Source organism: Misgurnus anguillicaudatus, chromosome 22, assembly GCF_027580225.2.
Source record: "Misgurnus anguillicaudatus chromosome 22, ASM2758022v2, whole genome shotgun sequence".
Classification (NCBI taxonomy): Eukaryota; Metazoa; Chordata; class Actinopteri; order Cypriniformes; family Cobitidae; genus Misgurnus; species Misgurnus anguillicaudatus.
Window position 1 is genome coordinate 38,603,484 of NC_073358.2, and position 27,707 is coordinate 38,631,190.

Genomic DNA, 27,707 nt, shown 5'->3' on the forward strand with positions numbered 1-27,707 from the left:
AATTGTATTTGACAACAACAAAAAAACTAAATTTATACAAATATGTAATTATATAGTGCATTTCTGCATCTGTAGTTTAATTTAATGTGAGATAGCTAATCTGACGGTATAAATCCAAACAATTTTGGTGCGGGGATGTCGCGTCATCTGCTTACTCACCGCAAAATGCTGTATGGTCATTTTGTTTGTATCTATGTATGTTGTTGTGATTCGTATTTAAACAAAATGAAACGTTTTTATTTTCCGAGCAAACAAGATGGTGGCCCCCGGGGAGTTGGTGCCCAACGCAAACTCTGTGTTTTGATGTTTGTCAGAGTCATGTTAATAAAAAACGGAGTAAGTTACATACCTTTGAATTGAAATATGACCCTCAGTCGCAGGCCTTGAGAAAATACTCCTACATGGCAGGGCACACGCAGTTGACCCCATGGCTGCGTCCGAAAACTCTAAATTGCTGCCTTCTGAGGCAGCTTTCCAAGGCAGCAAGGCATCAAGGCATGTCCGAATTCAATGTTTGGTTTACTTCCTGTCTCCTGAGATATCTATGCGTGGACGTACATTAAGAATGTGATTGGTCGAGTCCGGTCGAGTTCGAAAAAATAAAATGGCGGCCAAGGACGCGACTGGACCACCAATTTAGTGTAAATAAAGGTAGATTTTCACTTTTTACACCTTTTAATTGCATTTCTAGCGAGAAATTAGTATTGTAGTTTTCAAATATGTGATTAGTTGTCACAAAGGCGCTCTCTGTTTAAATTTCAAACACGCTGCCTTAGAAGTGTGTCCGAAAGTCTTTCTCTGAGCAACCTTCATGCCTCCGAAGTCATTTCCTCATGAGGCAGCGAGGCAACGAGTCACTGCCTTGAGTTTTCGGATGCAGCACAATTCTCACGCTCTTACGACCAAATCCATTTTTTTCCACACAGGCTCGTGCCCACCATTAAGATTCCCCTGGTGTGTAATAGCAATCACTATTGGAATAATAATTGCCTAATATATAACTGTAAATACTGTGCAACGCCTATTTCTATCTGTCTGCATCAATCAGCAGTCAGTGTGCTTGTCAAAATCTAAATGATGCGATAGCCAATCAAATCAAAGAAGGTGGAGTTGTTTACAGTAGCCGGAGCGCGAGCTACAAACTACAGAGCGAGTACACGTCTGCGCGATGTTTCGGATTGTTAGCGGTGGTGAAAGTGCAACACACGATGTAAGTAACTAAACCAGTTATATTTAAGGGTTTCAAGCGTACCTTTACTTTCTACTGAGAAGAACCACCTCACCACTTCTCATGTTGCTTGTATTTTACCGTAAAGAATCAAAGGGGCTGCGCAGACTGTTCTTCAGAGTACCGCGAGAGTATGTCGAAATGTTACAAAATGGTCCTCCTTTACCATTTCTCTCGCGGTACTCTGACGTCATAAGGGCACGGTCTGCGCAGCACCATACAAAGCGTCAAGGTCTGGATAAAAAGCAGGCCTTTCCATATTCCACGCACGCAGATATGCTCAAAAAACTGCAGATTTAACCTCTTAATTAAAAATAAATATAATTTTTTTGGTCTAGATAGAAGGTGAAAATATTACACAGAAGACAGTTTATAGCAGTTTAAATATATTTTAATATTAAAAATAATGCAATGCACAATCATTTTATTAAAAAATGATAAGACTTATTGCTTCATGTTTACATGATTTATTTTGTGAAACATTACCATTTTTAAGTAGTTTGTAAAATTAAAAAAAAAAAGTGGTTTGTGTCACTTTTTAAAGAGATAGTTTGGCCAAAAATAATATTAAATCCATGTTTTACTCACCCCCAAGCCGTCCGAGATGCATATGTCGAACACATTTTCAGTTGTTTAAGAAACTGTCTTAAGGGGGTCGCAAACCGGACGCGCAGCTCAGCGCCGCATCGAGTCACGTCTAGGACAATTCAGAGGTAAACCGGAGTGCACATTAAATAGCGGAGCATTGAAGATGGGTCGAGGCTGGGTCGTCCAAAATGACAATGACCAGAAGCACACAGCCAGAATAACCAAGGAATGGCTCTGTAAGAAGGATATCAAGTTTCTGGCATGGCATAGCCAGTCTCCAGACCTTAACCCAATAGAGAATCTTTGGAGGGAACTCAAACTCTGTGTTTCTCAGTGACAGGCCAGAAACCTGACTGATCCAGAGAAGATCTGTGTGTGGAGGAGTGGGCCAAAAAAATGAAAAACTACAGGAAACGTTGACCTCTGTAATTGCAAACAAAGGGTACTGTACCAAATATTAACATTAATTTTCTCAGGTGTTCAAATGCTTATTTGCAGCTGTATCATACAAATAAACAGTTAAAAAATCATACATTGTGATTTCTGGATTTTTTTTCCGTAGATTATGTCTCTCACAGTGGACATGATGCACCTACGATGACAATTTCAGACCCCTCCATGATTTCTAAGTGGGAGAACTTGCAAAATAGCAGGGTGTTCAAATACTTATTTTCATCACTGTATTTTAGCATTGTTGTTTAATAAAACCATGTGTTTATTGGGTTTTGATACTTTATTTGCACCAATTATTATTGTCTCATCAAGACAAGATTGTCATTTTAAAAGCTTTTGCTCCCTTAGGTCTATTTTTATTACCAAAAAATATCAGATTACTTGATCGTCCTGAATTATCAAAATAATAGTTAGTGAAAACTCTATAAATTGGTTAAAACATTTAAAAATCTTGTGATTTCAGTTAAATAAAAGGATATTTTCTATTCATATATTTCATCATTGAGGATTTCTTAAAACTTCGTCCTGAAGTCTCAAGGTGAAAAACTTGTTTTATAGGTCTTAAATAGGACCTATCATGAAAATCAGACTTTTTTCATGTTAGGTGCTATAATTGGGTTCCCAGTGCTTCTATCAACCTAGAAAATATGTAAAAGAACAATCCATTAACTTATTTTTGGTAAACCATGCTCTCCAAGCATGTGGAAAAAATAGCTCATTGAATTGGCTCCCCTTGTGATGTCAAATAAATCTTTTTGTGTCTCCAGAGTATGTGAGCAAAAATGTGCTGTTTTGGATGTGTCCTTTAAAATGGAAATGAGTTGATCTCACGGATCTATATAAATGACTGGATTGCGCATGACGTCACAACTGTGAAGCCACCGCGCCGCCATGTTGGTATACCCAAACATTCTATTAAATCAATGGACGCGATCAGATTTTAATGATAAAACATCACTTTACTAGTCTTCGTTTTTATATCTGAAGTTACCCTGTACATTATTACAACACAAACGTCCTAAGCCTGTACATAGTTATTTACTGAAAGTTGTAAATTTTAGTTTTTAATCAGTTATTATACATTCATCTTCATTACACTATCAGATCAGCAGACAAACCGCAGCATATTTAGTATTAATGACAAACGTGCTCATTCTGAAATCTAAATAAATAATCATACTTTGTACCGTATGTGCATGCAATAATTTGCTGGTTATATGTTATCTAAACTTACAAGTTTCCTAAACTTATTTAGAGAAATAACGCTGACCGTGTAGCTGAATGTCAAAACAATTTTTATTTATACCCGTGTCATTAACAAAACGCAGGAGACAGACACACTCGCCTTAACGGTTTTTCATAAATCCATTTTCCTGCCCGATTAAAACATAAACATTGCAAATAACACCAGAATTAACAGTTAATTTACGTACACATATCATAAAAATAATCATGCGTGACTGATACGCTGTAAAGCGGGTGAATTTAAAACATGAATTTGAATGGAAGTCAATGACGCCCTCTGCCGGTTGGGTATACCAAGATAGCGGCTCGAACTCTGCGCTGGCTTCACCTCACGCTGTTACGTTCTACGCGCAATCCAGTCATTTATATAGATCAGTGGTTGATCTCTGCACAAAATGGCAGTGTGGTGGTTGGATAGTGCAGATTATCGGGCGGTATTATCCCCTTCTGACATCACAAAGGGAGCCAAATTTCAATTACCTATTTTTCACATGCTTGCAGAGCATGGTTTACCAAAACAAATTTACTGGGTTGATCTTTCACACATTTTCTAGGTTGATGGAAGCACTGGGGGACCAATTATAGCACTAAAACATGGAAAAAGTCAGATTTTCATGATTTGCCCCCTGTAAAACTTTTTTATTAAGGACATAAAAGTGTTAATGATATAAAAGTAAATAACTATAATTTGGCATCTGAACTATTTGGGCCCCCAAATATTATTTTTATTAGTAGTAACGTGGGTGTGGTAGATGGCCCAATGTTATATTCTTTCATAGGGCCCAAAATTGCAAGTCGCCTAGTTGCATGTCTTCCCTAAAGGTACTTTAGTTTAGGGCAGCTTTGACACAAACCTTACATTGGTCTAAAAAAATTAAGATAAGATATTAGATAGACAACAAAATATCAAACCATATGACAACCGCAAACAATTTCCACCTTTATTACAACTTAACTACACTTTTAAAGTGCTAAAGTAGTTACTTGTGGATTATAAGATGATGTGCTTTACCATCAGAGGTGCTTTACCATATCCTACATCACCATAAACATGCATTTTCCAAAAAAAAAGAAATTAAAAGCCTTTTAATTACTGAAAACTCATATTTTCTTTATTAATATTTAAAAACAATTGCAGTTTAACATGTAAGAGCCAAATGTTAATAGTAAAAGTGTAAAAGATCAACACTCCTTAACCTATTTTGTTTATAACTGTTTACTTTCATTAATTGTTACATGTCAAGTATTCACAACATATAGCCAGTCTTCTCCTAATGACTAAAATTGAACTACATGTTTTCTTTTTTAATATTTTATAGATACATAGGCTAAGCAGCCTTTCCATTGTACATTACATACAGATATAAATGTCGGAAGTTCGCCCCCTAGTGGCAGTCGTAACGAAAATGTAGTTTAATCGTAAATCTGTCATGGGAGAGAACCTTTAATCTACGAATATATGTATAGTTAATAATTTACTTACCAGTAATTAAAGTATTCAAGTGTTACTGATAAAGTAAAACAAAAAATAATAAAAAATTTTAACTTTGCACACATGCTGGGTCCCAATTCGCCTACTTATACTACGACCTAAAAGTATGTACTGTTTTTGTGAGGAAAATGTACGTACTTTTGAGTGTGTAGCAAAAGAGTATGCACGTTCTGGGACGTACTTCGATGACGTCATGCAACGTGAACGACAACGTGGTTGCCTAGTTACGCACACCAAACGCAGGTCGTTTGTGAGGCGGCTGGTTACGATGTTCATGTGCAACAATGTGTGTAATGAAAGCTACTTATTTTAAATTCAAAATAGTTAAAGTTTATAGTATAACTATTGTTTAACGTATTTTATGCTTATTTTATACTTATGTTTGCAAATCAGAAATACCGCGATGAAAATGAACCATGCTTTTACTATAGTAAAAGTTTAGTAACCACATTTCTTAATAAAGTTAACATTTGTACAGCCACAGTATTACTACAAATAAGTCAGTGTGGTTAAACTATGATTAGTGTAGTAAAAGGTGTTTTTTTCATAAGGGTTTATAGTAAGGTAAGACAGAAACATAAAAACAAATACATAAAAAGACAATTGCATGACACAGTACTACAGCCATGGTACTTTATTTTCACAACATCAACCGAATATTACAAGACAATGAAAGATAACTTTAATTAGGGTTAAACATTTAAATTCTTACACTTAAAAGCTGAGGGCGCATCTCCGCTGCTGCGTCTGGCTGCCAGATTTACATCACCACAAAGCTCCTCCCTCCCGCACGCAATAGGTTGTGGGTAATATTAGCCGTTAGAGTGTGGATCGATCTGCACTTCGAAATCTAACCGGAAATAGTAGACCATCCGGGTATCTTTGGGATACTCATTTCAACATACTACGTTTTGGGACCTACTAATTCTAGTTTCGAATACTATTTAGGACGGATAGTATGCGAATTGGGACTCAGCAACAGTTTTGATTGGAACACACTGAAATACATCACTTCCGGTCGCTGCGTCACATGCGTGTAGTCGCATAACGTTATTTTCTTGAATGCATCCAAAGCTCGAATTGGATCAGATAATTACGCACCCTCCCAGGCATTGAGAATAGCATGTGGGGCATTTAGAACATCTCCAATTTCTGCTCTGCAGGTTGAAATGGCAGAAATGCCATTAGAAATTAGGAAAATTAAGCTGGAAATGGCATATTGGTGCTCCGTAAAGGGGCATACAGATGCTCATCCAGTAAAAGATGTATTAAAAGAATGTTGGGAGCATGAGTATTCAAGTTTAAATAGTTTTGGATGGAGGGCTGATCAAGTTGCCAAAGATATTGGAATAGATGGTATAGTCATGAGCCATACAGTAAGTCTACCAATTTTACCCCCTTGGCTGTACAGAATGCCATTAGTGGATCTACAATTAAACATTATAAAGAATGAAAAGGATAGGTATTTACCTATGGATATAACAGTGGCAAATTATTTGAATCAAAACTATAACAATAGTGTTCAGATATTCACAGATGGGTCTAAAAATCCTCAATCTGGGTATGCAGCAGCAGCAATATATATACCTCATTTTGATCTGAGTACTGTTAAAAGGCTGTCGAATGACATATCAGTATTTACAACAGAACTCATGGCAATATTCATAGCAATTTTATGGGTGGAAGACTCTAATGTTAAGGATACAGTTATATGCTCTGATTCATTCTCAGCTTTGTGCAGCTTGAAAAGTGGAAAATCAGATACAAGACAAGATATCTTACATGACATATTACAAATTTTGTACAGGATAAATCCAATAGACAAAAATATAACTTTTCTATGGGTACCAGCTCATGTTGGAGTTGAGGGAAATGAGATCGTGGATAAACTGGCAAAGACTGGATTAAATAAGGATGAAGTTGACATAAAGATTCCATTAAGTAAAGCTGAAGCTAAATGTATTATAAGAAAATCTGTTATAAATATCTGGCAAGAAAACTGGAATAAGGAGACACTTATATAATATTCAGGTTACAGTTGGGAATGATAGGAGAAAATATGGATCCAGAAGAGAGGATACAATTATCTCGAGGCTACGCATTGGGCACACCAGGTTAAATTATTATTTACACATGTTAGGGAAAAGTGAGACAGATGGGTGCATCCACTGTGGAGTGGCAGAAACAGTGGAGCATGTGCTTGTTCACTGTCAAGGTTATAATAATGAACGAGTTCAACTTGTAGATGGACTAAAGAAACTGAAAGTACAGTTAACAATAAAAGATTTATTTCAGAGTGCACAGGTACAATCAAAAGTGTACCCTATATTATTTAAATATTTGAGAGATACACGGTTAATACACAGGATTTAAGGTGTTACAAAAAGAAGTGTTTAGTATTGTTTAATATTATTTGTTTCATTTATATAAGTGTTATCATTATTATTATTATTATTATTATTATTATTATTATTTTTTTATATATATATATATATATATATATATATATATATATATATATATATATATATGTAGTAGTTTATTCATTCCATCATCCTAGGTATTCACACTCCATCCCAGTAGGTGGCGGAAATGCACCAATAAGCTGGTTTGCCAACCGCCAATAAACTATAAAGAAGAAGAAGAAGAATAATTACGCACCCGCAGATGGTTGGCAACCCACAAAGCCCCTTTCTGTGTTGTCTCGTACAGTGTAAAGGTAAAAGTAACCACGCTGAATTTAAATCAGACTATGGTCGTTTCTCAATACGGCTGCAGCCTCCGGAGGTCGCATTTTGCATACGTCATTAGGTCTAATTTCAGAATTTAACAATTCTAAAGTTGACTATTATTCTTAGTTAATCGTAAATTGTTGTAATATGCTTATGATTTGTGAATGTAATGCTCAGTTAACTTAAACTTGATGACGAATGAAGTCTGCATATGCGACCTCCGGAGGCTGCAGCCTTCCGATTGAAAAACGGCCAAAGGTGACCGGCGGGCCGGATAAAGATGATTGGCGGGCCGCACTTGGCCCGCGGGCCGCCAGTTGACTAGCCCTGGGGCTCGTTCAATCTCACACCGGTGCACAACGTTTCGCTACGGTTTCCGGGTTGAACGACATGTTTCCTGGAAACGGTGTGCAACGGAATGCATCAGGTTTTAGAATCGTTTTCTCTTGTTTGGTGGGTGTGTCAGAATTGTCGGCCCAATCAGCGGCAAGATGTATAAAACCACACGGTAGTAAAGAGACAGCTCGCTCAATGGGGTTCAAGTTGGAATGTTGTCTTTCATTCTGGACAGCAAGGTCAGTGACTGTAACATCGAGGGTATTTTACAGTATTAAACACACATTTATAACGATTTCATCAGGCTTCAGAAACATTTAAAAAAGAACACAAAAATGGCCTCTCAGCTACCGTAGTTGCAACTCTTACGTCATCACAACAGGGCGTTCAACGCATCACCGTTTCTGTTTAATAAACGTTGTGCAACGTTTTGTCGGGGCTGAACGCAGCCCTGGTCTAGGCCAAAACAAGGCAAAATTTGGGCTGTTTGATGCTATAGACCAAACATAAAGCAAGTTCAAGTTTATTTTGGCTAGAAGGGTTCCTCATAGCTGGACTATCGGCTCTGTATAGTTGACCTAGTCCTACTGTGTAATGCTGGGTAACAAATTATACATTAAATTTCTGCAAGATGTGACAAAGATAAAACATTTGTCCAAAACAATTACTGTTGCTTTGACATTGATGTTTACCAACCCTATCCCAAGGCATTTCGTGGTATAGTCATAAAATATATTTGATTTATTTGTGTTCATGGACATTTTTTTCCAATTGAACATGAATGTCTTGGCAGTGTCACTCAGCACAAATTTCTATGTATTGATTTTCGTGTCCACAAGCATGCTTTTCTTTTTCGTGTCATTGGTTTTTCAATTGTTTTAACATTTGACACTTAGGGTTTGGGTTCATTTTATGTATTTGTTTCTAAAAAATTGTTTTTTAAAAAGGGTGTCTGAAATATAAGTCTTTTTAACCCCAAGTGATATATAGAAAAAATAGAGAAACCAATACATAAAATGACACACAAAAAAGAAAGTCATGCGCGGGGACACGAAAAACAATATAGAAATTTGTGCTGAGTGACACAAAAAGACATTCAAGAAAAATCGTGTCCATGAACACGAATAAATAAATAAAATTGTTTCTTGACTATACACAAAATGCCTTGAGATTGGGTTGTCTTTACATCTGAGTCATGCAGGTATGAACAAGGAGCTCAGTGTTCAACAGCGGTCTAATCAAAGCCTTCATTCACACTAAATTTGTCCAGTAGAGGTCAATAGATACTTACAAAATAAGGCTATTGTAAACGCATTAAATGTATAATTTTAAGGCTTTAAACCCTAGCATGAGTCTCACTAGATATTGTAATTTTAAAGAATCACAAACAAAATGTTTTGTATAAAATGTCACAATCTCCTATAGGGTGTTAACAAACCATTCTTTGTGGGTTTATTGTAAACCACTTGTCCAAAGACAAGTGCACAGATTAGTGCAAGCCTGCTAAAAATTGTTAATATGCCATTAATTATGCCGAGTGCACAACGGTTGAATATTATTTTAAAATGTCAGGGACAATAAAGACCAGCTGAAGTGCTGAAATATGCGGATTTCTTTGATTTGATACAGGGAAGATAAATTATAGAAAATGTTTTAATGGAAATGCAAAGTGCATAATTATGTCATAAAAATTATTGATCTGTACTGGCGGGCTGTACATTTTGAATCCTCATATTTCATAAATATGTCAATGTTTCAGAGCACAATTGTTTAAGTATATCCTTAAAGAGTAACTAAACCCTAAACCAACCTGTTTTAGTTAATGATCTGTAAGAATGGGGCTTTATTAGTGCTGTTCATTGATTTTAGTAACTTTTTTGACATTTGGATATAATGGGCCCTATTTTAACGATTCTAAGCGCATTGTCTAAAACGCACAGCAGTATTTTGCATGTACGAGGTTTACATAAATGAGTAAACAAACGTGTTTGAGCCTCTCAAGATGTCATTACCATGTACAGAACTCTTATTATTCATTTCATCTATGCCTAGGTAAATACATTATTTTTTATTCTATGTCACCTTTAAAGTATTTATGTTAAAAACCAAATAATTTGCATTCTGTGGGGACTTTAAAGTGATTTTCCAGGCGGGAAAGAGATGGTAAGGGACTACAGGGGGCGCTGCGTCACACCGGAAACCTCTGCTATGACAACAGCACGCGTCGCTGTTGCTGTTGCAGGCTCCAGTTTGAATGCAGCCGCGCATTTCCTGAAACAAACTCTTGAGTCTGTAGTACAAACATTACTGTATAATACTATTTAAATACATTTACGTAAGATTGGAAGTCTGGTGGTTGTTATGGAACTGTGGAAAACGGAGAGGCTAAACGCGCCGTCGGACTTCATGAAAGCTCTTGATGGAGGTAACAGTTAACGTTTAAACAAACAAAAACACTATACGAAGTGACAGCAGTATTCCGCTGTGTAAAAATCTGTTTTTGTAATACTTGTTTAGGTTAGTTTGTATGCATGACTTTTTATGTCTTAATATTGTAGAGATATTAAATATTTTAGCTTTTTATTGTACTCCATCGAATGTGACAGTTATGTAAGTTCCAGTGCTCCTGTTGGTAGAGCATTGCGTTAGCAACGTAATGAGCTTGATCCTCAGAGAACACACCTACTGAGATAATGTGTGTAGACTGAATACATACGTGTTGCATTGGCGAACGTTTTCGTGTGTTGTTGAGGGAATACCTCTAATCAATCTGTCTGTCAGTGTTTACTCTATGACATTAATCTCGAACTGTTTTTTGGCCCATAGGACCTATCGGTAATGCTGCCCCTTTGATGACGCCTGCTCAGTTTACTGGGCTTCCTCTGGCTGTTCCCACAGCCTCACATATAACAACTATCCAAACCCCGCCGCCACCTGCAGCTCCACACATCACACCCTGCAGACCTCCACCACCTTCTACATTTGGTGGGTTGGCGTTGACCTGGAAGGAGACCACTGGAGTCGAATCGAGGAGTACAGTCCATCAAAAGCACCAGAGCGAGAACTTGTTACAACAGCTATCTGTTCACAGGTACACAAATGCAGTTTTACCTCATATACATACACACACACACACACACACACACACACACACACACACACACACACACACACACACGCCTTTCTTTCTCTCTCAGGCTGATTGAAGATGAGAGGAGCAGTTCAAAGGCCCTGCTGCAAGAGATGGAAAGCTTAAGAGAAGAGAAAGAAGCGATGAAAGCAGAGATGGAGCGTCTGAGAGGACGAGTGGAATGCTTAAGAGAGCAGATCAAAGACCAGCAGGGCCAAATAAACAGGTGCAAACATTTAAAGTAACTAACTGCAGGTCTGTTTATACCTGGTATTAAAATGCATTTTGGTTGATCACAAGTGAACAAGAAAGACACACGTCCGTTCACACCTGTTGTTTTAAGGGCATTTTTTAGGGCAATGCTAATGGTCTAATCAGATTCAATGAATTATGCTAAGCTATGCTAAAAGTGCTAGCGCCAGACCCGGAGATAAGCTGAATGGATTCCAAAACGGTAAGAATCAAATGTTTAACTCTAGGGAGCCGGAAAATGGGGATATTTTCAAAAAAGGTGGAATGTCCCTTTAAGACCATGCAGAACACTGTGGGTTTGGGCTATAAGTCAAGACGTGTGCTCGCTTGGAACAATACACATTAGATCATAGGCGGAGAATAGGCGGTCTTTTGTTGCTGTTTGAACACAGTCCACATGACCGCATATCAACACCACAAAAGCAATCTGGTCAAATGCTTTTACAACTACCTCTGAGGGATTGTTTACACTTGGTGTTAAGATGTGTTTTTGTTTTCTGTTTACACCTGGTATTTAAATCTGTCTCTTTTGTCCACTTTTGACCGTTTCTGTCCTGAATACTGTGAGGGGGTGGTCTGTGGAGATTAGGGCTGGACGATTCATTGCATTCCCCATTAACTCTTTCTCCGCCAGCGTTTAAAAATAAAAGTTGCCATGCAGCGCCAGCATTTTTTATGATTTTCACAAAAGTTTAATGCGTTCTAGAAAATGTTCTTCTTTAAATATATAAACATACAATATACCAAATGAAAGAACAGACCCTCTGCTTTCTAAAATAAAAAAGAAAACGTTCAGTAGTTCTTTTGTAATCAGCTTTTGAATATGGGTAGGTTTCTGCAAAAACACCACATTTTGAGCAAAAAGCTGAGATAATTCAATTTTTGACAGACTTTTCATAGAGGGCGATCTTTAAAACAGACACGGACATGCAGCCGCTTGCCATAGGGCAATACTTCCGGGTTTAAAAAGTTGCGGAAGGGGTATTGCGGAAAGCAGGAAATACTCGTCATTGGCAGGGAAGCGTTTTCTCTTGATTGACGAGATATCTCATCAATGGCGGCGAAAGAGTTAAAAAGACCTGCCTAAAATTGATTCTGAATCGCAAGGCGGTCTCTTCAACCACATGTGCGTTTACACTACAAAAGCAATCCGATCAAAAGTGTTTTCAACTACTTCTGAGTGTGGTCGAAAGTGGACGAGCTCAAAACATTTTGAACACCCTTTACACCTGTCGCGTTTTCCACTTGTGATCCGATTGACAAAAACACATCTTAATACAAATTGTAAACAGCCTCTGAATGTGGTCGAAAGTGGATGAGCTCAAAACATTTCACCCCCTGTTAACACCTGTATTTGGCGTCGTCCACTTGTAATTCGATAGACCAAAATTCATCTTAATACCAGCCCCTAATGTTCCCTGTGTGAGGTGTATATTGACTGAGATGTGTGTGTGTGTAGGCAGTGTACAGAATGTGATGAGTTACAAAGTGAATTGAAGAGTTGCAAGACTGAGCTCAAAATAAGCCAAGAACAGGTAAATGCTCACAAATGCTTCCTCCAAACTCTGGTGATAAGAAATTAAAATGTATCACATCTGAGCACTACTTTCTAAGTGCAGCCTGATTTTTTTTGTGACTAGTGTTCGACCCTGAAAAGCCAGTATGAATTAAAGCATCAGTGTTTGGAGAGAGAGTTACAGGACTCAAAAGAAGAGAGAGAGAAGCTGCAACTCAAACTGGAGGATCAGGTAAAGCTTGAAAACCATGCGGTACCCCAAAAAGGATTTAAAATAAAAAAATATCACCTCATTAAACCATGCTGGACCTTTTGGTCAAGACTAATTTTACTTGTAATAACTTAAAAACAACTAGTCCAAAGGTCCTTAATAATTATATTTACATGTTTAAAAAAATATGTATGCAGTGTTCCTCAAGTCCACATAATTTTTAGGGGCAAGTTTTTGCACTTTAGCATCCACCATTGCAGTTTGTCTAACTCTTAACGGATTAGGCCATTTTCTTAAAAGAAAAATCCAGATAATTTACTCACCACCATGTCATCCAAAATGTTGATGTTTTTCTTTGTTCAGTCGAGAAGAAATTATGTTTTTTGAGGAAAACATTGCAGGATTTTTCTAATTTTAATGGACTTTAATAGAGCCCAACATTTAATACTAAACTCAACACTTAACAGTTTTTTAAGGACTATAAACAATCGCAAACAAGGCATAAGGGTCTTATCTAGCAAAACGATTGTCATTTTTGACAATAAAAAACAAATATACACTTTTAAAGCACAACTTCTCTTCATGTAGAGCCGGTCGTGATGCGCCAGCTGACCCCACGCAATACGTCATGACGTCAAGAGGTCACAGAGGACGAACGCGAACTCCGCCCAAGTGTTTAGAAGTGGTTGAAAGAGGACCGTTCCTACGTTGTTGTATGTCAACTGATACTAATTAATGTCTTTGTGTCAGTTTATTGTTTACAATGGTCCGCAAATGTGCGTTTTATATATGTAACACGTGACCTCCCTACGTCACTACGCATTTACGTGAGGTCGCACTTTTGTGGTTTAAAAGTACATATTTTTTATTTTTCTTGTCAAAAATGACAATCGTTTCGCTAGATAAGACCCTTATGCCTCGTTTGGGATCGTTTATAGTCCTTTGAAACTCCGTTGAAAAAAACTGTTATGTGTTAAGTATTAAATGTTGGGCTCTATTAAAGTCCATTAAAATTAGAAAAATCCTGCAATGTTTTCCTCAAAAAACATAATTTCTTCTCGACTGAACAAAGAAAGACATCAACATTTTGGATGACATGGTGGTGAGTAAATTATCTGGATTTTTCTTTTAAGAAAATGGACTAATCCTTTAATCACTATGAATCTTAGCATGTGATTGCTGATGCTGTACAGGAAGTGACCTCACTGAGGGCCCAAGTACAAGAAGTGATATCAGAAAGAGATGACCTAAGGAATCAGCGGAAGTGAGTGAGATTACGCTTGCTAAAGCGTTTCTGAAGATGAAATTATTATGGGTATTTATCTGATGTCAAATAATTTTTGTTGATGCAGTGCTCTCAACATCTCATTGTTGGAACAGTCCGAGTGTGTGCAGAAACTGCGCCGATACATTGGCGGCAACATCACAGAGAAAAAAGAGGAAGAAGACTTCAGACAACAGATACAGGTTTGCATATATTCGGGTATATACGCTGCGTCTGAAACTGGATACTGTGACAGTAGGTACTGAATTAGATGAAGTTCCTACTAATCGACCATTAAAACAGTAGGTAATATATAGTATGAATGAATTTGGACGTACTACATTCACCATGATACATTACACGCCATAAAGAAGTTAGTCAAGAAGAAGTTAGTAGTCTCTTCGCCTACTGTATAGTAATTTTTGGAAATTATTTTTAATTAACTGCATCAAAACCGATATTTATTCAAGATGCCGTTACTTATATAACACACTGTACTTAATGTCACTTTCTTTTTAAATGAACACGTTACAATTTTTTTATAATTGTGTTTGTAGCATTTGGAGAAGGAAAAGGAAGCCCTGTCTCTATCTGTTCAGCTGTTGAATGTCAGAGTGAATGCAGCCAATGATATTCTTGCTATTCAGGAGAAAGAGCTGGGTGAACAGGTTGGATAACACATACACGCATACATATATGTACAGTACAACACGTGTTCGTATTAAATTGCTATTAGAGCATGACAGATTTTTTAAGGGGCTCTGATAATGTTTATTAGTACTTATTGTGTGTGAATGTATTTAGGCGCAGTCTGATCCACTGTATTCTGGCTGTAAAGCCGGACAGATGTTGAGTGTTTGGAGACAGAAGGTTTTCATGCTGCTTGTTAAATTACAGACGAGGGATTTGCAACTCCACTCTGAGAGAGCACATTTACAGAATATGGTAATGTAAACACATGCTCACAGATAATGTTTATACACATTAAGTATACATCACTGCCTCCCAGTGTCAGTGTTTAACCTCTTTATATACTCACTGCATGCATAATTATGATGTAAGTCAATAATTTTTTTATAGTTTTTTTTCCAAGCACATTTAACCAATTCCAAACCCCACCAATCTTAATAACTAACTCTAATATTGTTAATAATTATATATAAGTGATATATTATTTTACCTGACATTTTGTACCTCTGGAGACTCCAGGTAGGCTGTTCTGGAAAACTGTGGTACTAAAGGTTTCCTGATGATTTCACAACAATTTTTCTTATTTTATTTCAACCAAAAAAAATCTTTCGCACATAATATCTTATCATCCTATTTTTGTGATCCTGCAGTGCATTCACTTCCAGCCATCATTTGCAATTATAAATAATTTTAAAATATATAAGTTGCATGGGTATATTTGTTGCAATAGCCAACAATACATTGTATGGGTCAAAATTATCAATTTTCTTATGCTAAAAATCAGGAATTCCATGAATAGGCCTGTCACAATTAAATAATCGTCTCTTTGTGATTGTTTGACCTCATTGCGATGATTTCAGATCACCGTAATGATTGCACATCTCTCTAAAAAACACAAGGGGGAGCTACAGCGCCTGTATAAACAAGACAGTATCAGATTACTTTTAAATATGTGTTATGTGTATTAATATTTACTGCCAGATAAACCTTGCAAAAGATTTAAATTAAATAATCACAACAATCTGTGAAAATTATTTCATAAACAAAAAATGTATGAGAATTCAATTTCAAAGCCCTAAAACAGGCAATTAATCGTCACAATTGGCACAATTTATTAGACAATTAAATTCAGCCAAATTTCGTGGATAGGCTGTCACGATTATGAAGATATTTTGTACATTTCATAAGGTAAATATCAAAAATGTATTTATTTATAATTAGTAATATGTTTTGCTTAGGACTTCATTTGGACAACTTTAAAAACAATTTTCTCAATATTTAGATTTTTTGCATCCTCAGATTCCAGATTAAATAGTTGTATCTTGACCAACATGTCCTAACAAACCATACATTAATGGAAAGCTTGTTTATTCAGCTTTCAGGTGATGTATAAAAAAATATATGGCTGTTTTCTTGGTCATGGGTCACAAATGTGTTTGGAAAACAATGTGATTGAAATATTATTGACTTGCATAATAATTAGGCAACCATTGTATTTGCCTCTGGAATTGATTTAGAGGCATATTTCACCTTTCATGGTAAAATATATTTACATCTTAACTAAATTTTAACTGTTAATTTCTAAATTTGCTACCTAGTCTGACTGCTGTAAATGTGTGTTTAGGTTTCTTCTCTACAGCAAGAAGTCGAGTGCTTGCAGTCTCAAAACAGTGTACTGAAGCATCACCTAGAGGACAAAACCGCTCAGTTGGAGCTACAACATGTACATGCTCAGGTACTCATACACATGTTGACGCCAGTTGTAGGTTGAAAGGGTTATGGATGTAAAATCATATCTTCATTTGTCTTGACATAAGAGTTCTTTATGATTTAAGAACATACGACAATTGTTTCTCTAATTTAAAAAGTGCATTTATTTAATTTTTCAATCTGCAAATTTGGATTTTCTGTACCAGTTAATTAATACTAAGATTTGATTGCTTCATTACTATATTTATACTTTACTATGACTTCATACTATATATACATTGTATTCTGGTATTTTAAATGCCTCTGTAATATCTTCTACATATCCATGGATGGAGTCATTTTTTATTTTTTATTTTATCTTTATTGATCAGTCATAGATCAAATACAGAGAGTTACAACAACATGAAGAATCATTTTAAAAAATATCTTAAACTGCTAACATGACAATGTTTAGTCACCAAACATATAACGATCCTTTTTGTACATTCATGGTCATTTTAACTTCAGCTTGAAAAAAAGACTTTTTTTTATAACCCCAATAAGTGCTTCATGTTTGTCTCTCTCTATTTCTTTTTTATTTCTGCTTGATTTACAGTATTTTGGATTTTAAGATTGGTTAAGTTTTGTGAGCTTTGGGCTTGTTTAGCATGATGTCGAATAAGAATACATCTTTAGTTCATCTGTAATTATTCTCCACATGCATCCAGCCGATCAGCTCTTACATTTTGACGGCACTGAAGCTATTTCTTCATAAGCCTGGAGGCAGGTTTGTGTTTCTGACAGCCTTTGTGCTATCTTTGTGTGTTTGTATCAAGGGATTACAGCAGCAGTTGGACAGTGCTTTAAAGGAGAATGCCCAGCTGAAAGAGCAAAATAAGAGCACAGAGAGATCACTGGTTGACATTAGTGAAACAGCACACAGGTAACACTCAATATTTAACCTGTTAGTAACTTGACAAACAATTGAGGATTATCTGATTGTAGCACGTAGACATAAATGTCTACTCTATAATCATAGACATAGAAGATAAGAGATGTTAGATACTGCGAGATTAAGTACTGCAATTAAAACCAGAAAATAGCATCACAGATTTTAACGAAAACAAAATCTCAGCAGTGTAATGTTCTCATTGGCTGTGATTTTTTTTTCACAACACACAAAAATGCTCAACGCTGGAATCTTGTCATGTTTCGTCTGGTTCGGACGACATCTTGGTCTCTTTGGATTTAAAATGCACCTTTTAAATACCAACATATCTGGCATGATTAGATTAAAGTTGACTGTTTCTCTGAACAAACCCCTGAAGATGTCTCATCCATAAACATCTGTCTCTTTCCATGTTTGTCTTTATCTCCGTGCCTCTCTTTCTCTATCTCTCTCTGTCATAAGGGTGATGTCAGCCATAAATGTGAAGGCAGGTCACATGGAAACAGTTCAGTCTAGTGTAAGTCAGCTCAACCAGAGACTTGCCTTTGCTGCCAAACGACTGGACACAGTGCATGGTGAGATTTGTTATCTGGTTTTGGGGTGGGACTGTGTAAGTGTGTTTCAGTTTTAATGTGGCTGGTTTGTCTGCAGGGCTGCTGTTAAGGAAAGAAGCTCTATGGAAAACCAAACAAGCCACAAGGTTGCCAGAGCCATCTGTGTCAGAAAGGTACGGCACATGCAGACAGCAGCTCTGTGTCATAATAGCCAGATAATTATGGAGTTTGATTAACATTCATTTACATTTTGAGCAAATCTGTGTATTTTCATGTAATTTTTTATCATCATAATGTAGCAGTTAAGAACAGAAGCTAAACAGAGTTAAAAAAAAGCTCTTGACTTGTATTAACGTCATTTCAGATTTAGACCATTCAAAAAAGTCATTCAAATCTATTCATATTGAGTGCCACTGAAATGATTAATCAGGGGTCGCAATAATGTATGTGAAAAAGTATGTTTTATTGACTGACTTTACTATCAAGATAACTTTTGGCTAAGTGTGGATTGGAATAAGTATGTTAACTCATTCACCGCCAGCGTTTTTAAAAAAAGTTGCCAGCCAGTGCCAGCGTTTTTCATGATTTTCACCAAAGTTTAATGCCTTCCAGAAAATGTTCTTTAAATATATAAACATTCAATCTACCAAATGAAAGAACAGACCCTCTGCTTTCAAACAAAAAAACCCGTTTCATCTACTAACTTCAGTAGTTCCTTTTGTAACCAGCTTTTGAATATGGGTAGGTTTCTGCAAAAACACCACATTATGAGCAAAAAGCTGAGATAATTCCATTTTTGTGACAGACTTTTCATAGAGATCCCATTTAGAGCGATCTTTAAAACAAACACGGACATGCAGCCACTTGCCATAGGGCAATACTTCCGGGTTTAAAAAGTTGCGGAAGGGCGGTGGATAATAGCGGTATTGCGGAAAGACGGAAAATCTCGTCATTGGCGGGGAAGCGTTTTCTCTTAATTGACGAGATATCAATGGCGGTGAAAGAGTTAACATACAGCACACAACATTTCTGATAATTCATATGTGACCCAGGACCACAAAACCAGTCATAAGGGTAATTTTTTTTAATTAAGATAATCTGAAAGATGAATGAATACGCTTTCTATTTATGTATGGATTGTATTGATTTGTAAGGATAGGAAAATAACTGGCTGTTGACTATTATTTGAAAATCTGTAATCTGAGTGTGCAAAAAATGTAAATATTGAGAAAATAGCTTTTAAAGTTGTCCAAATGAAGTCATTAGCAACTGCATCCACTCACAAAAATAAAATTTATACTATTTTCGTTTAATCATTTAAATAAAAATTATGTTAGGAAATGTAAATTTTTTTACATAATATCCTAATGATTTTTGGCATAAAAGAAAAATGTATAGTTTTGACCCACACAATGTATTTTTGGCTTTTGTAAGAAATATACATGGCTGGTTTTGTTGTCCAGGGTCACATATTTCCCTAGATTTATAGACGGCTTCAGCAGTTACAACACAAACAAACGGCTTTTGTGGAACAAACGTAACTTCCGGTAATCTTTTGCAAAGAATCAATAACAATAGAGTCCTTTTAGAGTAGTTTGTTTCTGATAACAAGCTAAATAAACAACAAGTAGATTACTTTGGTTCAAATCATAGCTAAAGTGTATAAAAAAATGCACTGAACTAACTTTACAGTGTAAAATGTGTGCTGTATAATGTATAAAATCAAGGATAGTTCAGCCAAAAATGAAAATTGTGTCATAATTTTCACTCTCATGTGTTTGAAAAAACCTGTATAAATTTCTTTGTTCTGATGACCACAAAGGAAGATATTGAGGAATGTTTGTAAACAAACCGTACATGAGCAGCCCATTTACTTCCATATTATTTTTTTCCTACTATGGAAGTGAATGGGGCACATGATCTGTTTGTTTCATTTTTGGGTAATTTATCCCTTTAACAATAGATCGGCTGCCAAACCTTTCTTCACATATTGGTGATCGCCGTCTCCCCTTGTCTTTAGGAAACCAAAACAATTGTTACTTTCAATGAGGTTTTTGTTCCAGAGTTCAGTTTAGCCACTAGCCAGACCATTAAACAAACAGAGACTGGAAGTTAAGTTTCGTCCAGACCATATAATTGTTAACGAAAACGGAAAAAACAAAAACTAGGTGGGGAAAAAACATTGACGTTAACTGAAATATAAATAAAAATGAGGCATTTAAAAAAAAAAGATAACTAACCAAAACTGTGTGTTTGGCAAAACTAACTAAAATGTAATAAAATTATAGAATAAATGTCCTTAGTTTTTGTCTTTGTCAATGTCTTTCATAGAGCAAAAACGTTCAGCTGCATTTTCTTTCGCTGCATCTCTCACTTACGCGTGTATCTCTTTTTCGTGAACACCTCAACACAATCACACATTAAAAAGTGGTATAAAAATATTTTAAATTCTGAATATAATTTTGTCAGTGTCTTAATGTCGACCCAAGAAGCGATCACTACCTTTGAAAGTTAAATAGTCGCAAGTTTGAGGTAAAATGCACTTGGGTTGTCGGTGTCAAAACACTATAAAAGCTGTGATTCAAATATTAAATAATGTTATGTAATTTGTTTACTCTGAATTTTTGCTGCTTCAGTCCAGATGAGTAGGCTAATTGTATAGGGTAAATTTAGTATAGGCTGTGAAAATTGTACAGCTGTTGTATTTGTATAGGGTGTGAATTCTGTAAATAGGTTGAATACATGCGGTTCATGTGTGTCGTCTTTAGTCTGTTGGCTCTTTAGGTTTTTTACTGGCACACGTCAATTATATTTTGCACTTACTGCGGAATGTTGAGACTGTTTACATATTTGTGCCCATATGTATATTTTATGTACTGGTTTTATTTTTGAATGAATATTTTCTAAAATGTTATGATGTTTTTGTTGAGTTATTATTACACAATACTTTTTCTGACCTTTTTGAATCTTGCCCCTGACAAATAACCCAAAAAAGACTAAAACTAATTAGCCTGGCTAACACCAGACCAGTTTCATAGAGAATGAGATGTGGTCTGGGAACCACATGCTCATTTTCTCATATTTGAGGCGTGGTTTACGAATGCCCAGAGACGTTTATTGGGCACTACAAATGTCTATCAAATCCGTCTGTACGTAGCTCATAGCAAGTTGTTTCAATTATACCAGATGACGTATGTTGAAGGACATCAATTCAAATGTAAACGACTTTTATCGGTTCGTGTGCACACAGCTGAAAGCTATGCAACTAAACTGGTAGCTGTATATTGATATTGTAAAGCAACACATTTTAGTGCCACTATGACAACCACAGTACAGGCATAATGACAATATGATATTAATTAATAGCACTTACCATTTATAAGTTAATTGTACTTCGTCGATGACGATGCGTAGCATCCTATAAAACTCTGTGGTTATCATGTCTTGCCATATCCAAACATCCTTTCTGGATATGAAATTGTTTAACGCCAAAAGTTGCTCTTTTTTTAAATAAACTTGTGTTCAAAAGTACTTTGAACACTGTCTAAGGCTGCATTGAAAAGTAACTTTGTGTATGTTGCCGTGTTATAACAAATAACAAAACTGCTTCAGTGTGTCGCATAGATGTCGTCATCGTCTTGCTGCCCCTCCCTGTTCTGTGATTGGTTCCCTATTTCAGGGGCAAAAAGGGCCATAGTTTCCATGCTAGACTTGCAGCGTGAATAACTTCGCACGCAAGGCAGCATGGGGCAACGCAGGCTAAAAACGAATAAAAACTAAACTAAAACTAAGCATTTTCAAAGAATATAAACTAAACTAGCAAACCCACTTTAAAAATGAATTAAAACTAAAACAAAAAGTCAAAATGAAATAAAAATCAAAACTAATGAAAAATGCAAAACTATAATAACCTTGGTCCAGACGCTCAATGTTTAAACGCAACATTGATTAAAAATGTAAAATTCATCTCGCTAAATTAAACACTGATACTATATTTAGATGACAACAGTCATTGTGCTGCTTTTGGTTTACTGTTGTGTGATATATTCTGGTATAACAAAAACAGTAGGCATTAATGAGTGCATACTTGCATGTGGTAGGCAGCATGCTGTTATTCCGTTTTGAAATGCATTCTCTCTATTATAGCTTAATTAAGGGCCTCCAGGCTGAGGTAGCCCTGTTGAGCGCAGAAAGAGATAACCTCACGCAAGAGCTCAAACGCACACCAGACCTTATCCAAGCATCCCTATTTGAACTCCAGCAACAGCGTATGTACATAAACTTTAATCAGACTTTAACCAACTTAAAGGATTAGTCAATTTTCTAAAAAAAAAAATCCCGATCCACCATGTCATCCAAAACGTCGATGTCCCTCTTTGTTCAGTCGAGAAGATTTTTTTTTTTTTTTGAGGAAAACATTCCAGGATTTTTTTCATTTTAATGGTCTTTAAAGGACCCCAACACTTTACAGTTTTAATGCAGTTTAAAATTGCAGTTTCAAAGGACTCTAATTGATCTGAAAGAGCCATAAGGGTCTTATCTAGCGAAACGATTGTCATTTTTGGCAAGAAAAATAAAAAATATGCACTTTTAAACCACAACTTATCTTTGGCTGTGTGACGAGCCAGCCTGACCTCACATAATTACGTAGTGACATAGAAAGGTCACGTGTTACATATATGAAACGCACATTTGCGGACCATTTAAAAAAATAAACTGATACAAAGATATTAATTAGTATCATTCGACATACAACAACGTCGGAACGGTCCTCTTTCTCCACACTTGTAAACACTGGGGCGTAGTTTCGCATATATCATCCGTGACCTCTTGACGTGATGACGTTTTGCGTGAGGTCGCGCTGGGGCATCAGTTGAAGGAAGAAGTATGTGAGCCCTTTGGGCTTGCTTGGATTTCTTCATGGATTGGTCATGGGGTGTGTTCTGGTCTTCATCTGGGTCGCAGCGGTGGAGAAACACAGTCTGCTTGGACTACTGCCGCACGGGCATTGTGTGTTTTCGTGTTTTTGTTGAGCACAGCATGTGAACATCCATGGTGCAGGGTGGAAAAAGTATGTGAACCTTTGGGTTTAATAACTGGTTGACCCTCCTTTGGCAGCAATAACCTCAACCAAACGTTTCCTATAGTTGCAGATCAGACCTGCACAACGGTCAGGAGACATTTTGGACCATTCCTCTTTATAAAAGTGTTTCAGTTCAGCAATATTCTTGGGATGTCTGGTGTGAATCGTTCTCTTGAGGTCATGCCACAGCATCTCAATCGGGTTGAGGTCAGGACCTGTTGCATTGTCCATCCTCTGTTAAGCTTCAGTTGGCGGACAGATGGTCTTAAGTTTTCCTGCAAAATATCTTGATAAACTTTGGAATTCATTTTCCCATCGATGTCAGTAATCCGTCCAGGGCCTGAGGCAGTAAAGCAGCCCCAAACCATGATGCCCCCTCCACCATATTTCACAGTTGGGATGAGGTTTTGATGTTCGTGTGCTGTGCCTTTTGTTCTCCACATATAGCGTTGTGTGTTTTTTCCAAACAACTCAATTTTGGTTTCATCTGTCCACAGAATTTTTTGCCAGTAGTGCTGGAACATCCAGGTGCTCTTTTGCAAACTTCAAATGTGCTGCGTTTTTTGGACAGCAGTGGCTTCCTCCGTGCTGTCCTCCCATGAAGTCCATTCTTGTTTAATGTTTTCCTTATTGTAGATTTGTCAACAAAAATGTTAGCATGTGCCAGTGACACTCTAGGATTCTTCTTCACCTCATTGAGCATTCTGTGCTGTGCTCTTGCAGTCATCTTTACAGGACGACCACGCCTAGGGAGTGTAGCAACAGTGCTGAACTTTCTCCATTTGTAGACAATCTGTCTTACCGTGGACACATGGACATCAAGGCTTTTAGATATACTTTTGTAGCCCTTTCCAGCTTTATGTAAGTCAACAATTCTTGATCGTAGGTCTTCTAAGAAGCTCTTTTTTGCGAGGCATTGTTCACATCAGACAATGCTTCTTCAGAACAGCAAACTCAAAACTGGTGTGTGTTTTTTATTGGACAGGGCAGCTTTAATCAACACATCCAATCTCATCACATTGATTGGACCCCAGGTTGGCTGACTCCTGGCTCCAATTAGCTCTTGGAGAAGTCATTAGCCTAGGGTTTCACATACTTTTTCCACCCTGCACTATGAATGTTTACATGTTGTGTTCAATAAAAACATGAAAACGTATAATGTTTGTGCGGTATTAGTTTAAGCAGACTGTGTTTCTATATTGTTGTGACTTAGATGAAGATCAGAACACTTGTTATGACCAATTTATGAAGAAATCCAAGTAAGCCCAAAGGGTTCACAAACTTTTTCTTTCAACTGTAGATGAGAAGTTGTGGTTTAAAAGTGCATATTTTTAATTTTTCGTGATAAAAATGACAATCGTTTCGCTAGATAAGACCCTAATGGCTCGTTTGAAATTGTTTAGAGTCCTTTGAAACTCCGTTGAAAAACTTTTAAGTGTTGAGTTAAGTGTTACGTGTTGGGGTCCATTAAAGTCCATTCAAATGAGAAAAATCCTGAAATGTTTTCCTCAAAAAACATAATTTCTTCTCGACTGAACAAAGAAAGACATCAACATTTTGGATGACATGGTGGTGAGTAATTATCTGGATTTTTTTAAAGAAAATAGACTAATCCTTTAAAGGATATTGAGAGCCAAAACTGTGTGTATGCCCTCTGCAGATGAAAGAGAAGTGTGTCTCCTGAAGGAGGCCCTGTCATGCAGTAAAGAGGAGTTGATGACATCAGAATCTAGCCAGATGAAGATACAGCGACAGTGTGAGGAGCAAGAGGTGACCATTGCGGAGCTCCACGATGAAGCCCAGAGATTGAAACAACAGTGTGATTCAGGTATGCATGTGGTAAATCTCAGCCATTGAGGTCAACATCTGAGAGGTCTAATAAAAAAGTATTTACTTTATTTATTTAATAATTATGCAAATTGATTTTTTTACTTTTTGAAAACTTTGCTGAAAGTGTGTCTGTGTGCAGTTCTGCATAGGATGTCAGACGTCGAGAGCGTGTGTACAGAGAAGCTCAGAGACATGGAGGCTCAACTCAACACAGCAAGGAGAGAGCATACTAAAGCAGGTGCACATTAACAAACACACGAAATGCTGTATACTTCTGAATGTAGCCCTAAGTGTCTCACGCATTTTGTTTTTCATGCCCGTGTGCAGTGGTGGCTTTGCGACAGGTACAGAGGCAGGTGGAGAGAGAGAGAGAGCAGATGAAAGAGGCAGAGAGAGAGAGAACTGAACACACACACAAGCAGATCACACATCTGCAGAAACAGCTGAAACACAAGGACAAAGACCGCAACCTTCTCCTGGTGAGTGATATACACACACATTGTTTTAGATTGACTCTCTGTCCTTTACTGTATGTTATTTTGTATGTTTTTGCAGGCTGTTGTTCAGGAACAAGGTTTAATGAATGAATATAAAAAACTCAGAAGATCAGCCATTCAAACAACTGAAGCCTTTAAACATCAACCTGAAAGCAGGAATTCTCCAACACCTGAAAGTAAGCTGATGGTCGCACTCACATACCAATAGTTACCAATAGTGTAATTGTGTGAGATAGTGAGAATTTCATGTATGGTCATTCTTTTTTGGTGGCTGCTCCGTGTTTTTTTCATGGTTCCCACGGGTCCTTGAAATCCTTGAAAGTTTGTGAATCTGGGGAAATAATTCAAGGCCCTGGGAAGTTTTTGAAAATACATACATGGATACAGGAAAGGGCTTGAATCTATTTTATGCATAAAAATCCATATTATTCCCTGTGTAGTGTAGGATAATATAATAAAAATTCTAGACTTTAGGCGCACATGCTAAACTGTTCACTTTAAATGCTTATTTCTTCTGTATGCGAATGTTGATTCATACCAAAAGGCTTTTTTGCATAGTTGTGTTTGACACATGAAAACGTCTCTGGTTACGTATGTAACTGTTGTTCCATGAGAAGGGAACGAGACGCTGCGTCTCTCTTGCCATGCTTCCTGCGTCCCTGTAACTCTGTCTTTGGCAATATTTCAGATAGCGATATACTTCCTGGCTCCCGCGTCACCCTGTCTTTGTCGTTAAGCCTCACCATTGGTTGAATTGATATACACATTCAGAAACACTTAACACCTGGAGGCGTCCCCAAAGTGTCACCGTAGTGATGCAGCGCGAGTTCCCTCAAAAGGGAACTGTAACAATGTATCTTAAAAGGTAACACGATGTAACCTTGCCGTCGCTTGAAATTTGTCCACATATTTAGTCCTTGAATTTGAGGGTATTAGACTTGGAAAGTCCTTGAAAGGTCCTTGAATTTGAAGTTAACTAAGGTGTGAACCCTGTTTTTTACACTCGCTGCTTCTCTCACAGGTCTTCTGGGGACGCTGCAGGCTCTTACTGCGGCAGTGATGGGCAGCTCAGAGGAAGAGGATGATGAGGAGGGTCAGGCCTCAAATGTAACACAAACACCCGCTGGTCCTGATACACATAAAGAATTAGGCTGAACACGCCAGTTGGCTCTCTCACACACTCTTGCTGTCTGTCACAGCCCATTCATAGGGTTTAATGTTTGTTTTATAATTTAATAAAAATATTTTTGTTACTTCGTTTCAGACAGCTCTTCAGAATTACAAAGATGTTTATGGGCTTATATTAGGGCTCTCAATGGATTAAAAATGTTTAATCTAATAAATCTTTAGTGATGTTGGTAAATGTAGAAATTTGGGATAGGGGCTTATTGACCATCCTCCTGGAGCAACTGGGCTTATACTAAAGGCATAATCAGCAACTCAATATGGAATTATTTCAGTGTATGTCCCCAATCAATCCTCGCTCCTAAGTTTCTTCCTGAATATCTTGTTTCACTCAAATGACTAAAATAAACTGGCTGTAATGAATAGTGTTTCCTGTATAAGTTAACAAGAGTGTGTGGTTAATCGTTTGGTTCTTCCTGTCATATTTTTCTGGATCAGGTTTATAAAGGAATAGTTCACAGGAAAATCAAAATGATCCCATAACTGACTCACCCTCATGTCACCCCAAGTACTTTGTAATGTCATTAAAGGCAGAGTAGGCAGGTTTAAGTCTAACATAGTCTGGAACACTTTTTTCCAAATTTGTTTAAACTGTCTTTGTATTCCAATACATAAGTAAAATGTAAGTACTCTGAAAAAGATGGTATATAAATCGAGTGTCTGTAGACCTCTCACTCCACCCCCTCCATTCTGGGTTTCTTCTAAAGCCAGGCCCAAAAACACTTGGGTAACGCGCGCCGCCGACTGCTTTGCTGGGAGAAGCATTTACCTCAGACGAGCGGA

At 37.0% G+C, this 27,707-nt stretch overlaps 1 protein-coding gene across 3 annotated transcripts; it reads left to right on the top strand.

Moving 5' to 3' along the window:
- The first annotated feature begins 1,117 nt into the window (after positions 1-1,117).
- cchcr1 (coiled-coil alpha-helical rod protein 1) lies at positions 1,118-27,287 on the top strand. 3 transcript variants are annotated; one of them, XM_073860881.1, is made up of 19 exons: positions 1,118-1,210; positions 10,901-11,165; positions 11,272-11,430; positions 12,916-12,991; positions 13,097-13,204; positions 14,353-14,447; positions 14,536-14,650; positions 15,005-15,115; positions 15,252-15,392; positions 16,762-16,872; positions 17,663-17,769; positions 18,238-18,350; positions 18,427-18,502; positions 22,476-22,597; positions 25,073-25,240; positions 25,382-25,480; positions 25,570-25,721; positions 25,798-25,915; positions 26,761-27,287. In XM_073860881.1, exons 2-19 carry the CDS (start codon positions 10,927-10,929, stop codon positions 26,892-26,894), a joined length of 2,244 nt encoding a protein of 747 aa, XP_073716982.1. In that variant the 5' UTR covers positions 1,118-1,210; positions 10,901-10,926; the 3' UTR covers positions 26,895-27,287. The 3 variants fall into 3 exon arrangements, with proteins under 3 accessions (XP_073716982.1, XP_055054910.2, XP_055054911.2); XM_055198935.2 differs by lacking the exon at positions 1,118-1,210 and adding an exon at positions 10,245-10,499; XM_055198936.2 differs by lacking the exon at positions 1,118-1,210 and adding an exon at positions 10,245-10,499 and having other exon boundaries at positions 14,377-14,447.
- Positions 27,288-27,707: the final 420 nt, after the last annotated feature.

Excerpts from the sequence above, each read along its gene's own strand:
- cchcr1 (XM_055198935.2), top strand. The coding sequence starts at position 10,436 with ATGGAACTGTGGAAAACGGAGAGGCTAAACGCGCCGTCGGACTTCATG. Across the intron at positions 15,116-15,251 it reads AGAAAGAGCTGGGTGAACAG|GCGCAGTCTGATCCACTGTA; the intron begins GTTGGATAACAC and ends GAATGTATTTAG. Across the intron at positions 22,598-25,072 it reads ATTTGAACTCCAGCAACAGC|ATGAAAGAGAAGTGTGTCTC; the intron begins GTATGTACATAA and ends TGCCCTCTGCAG.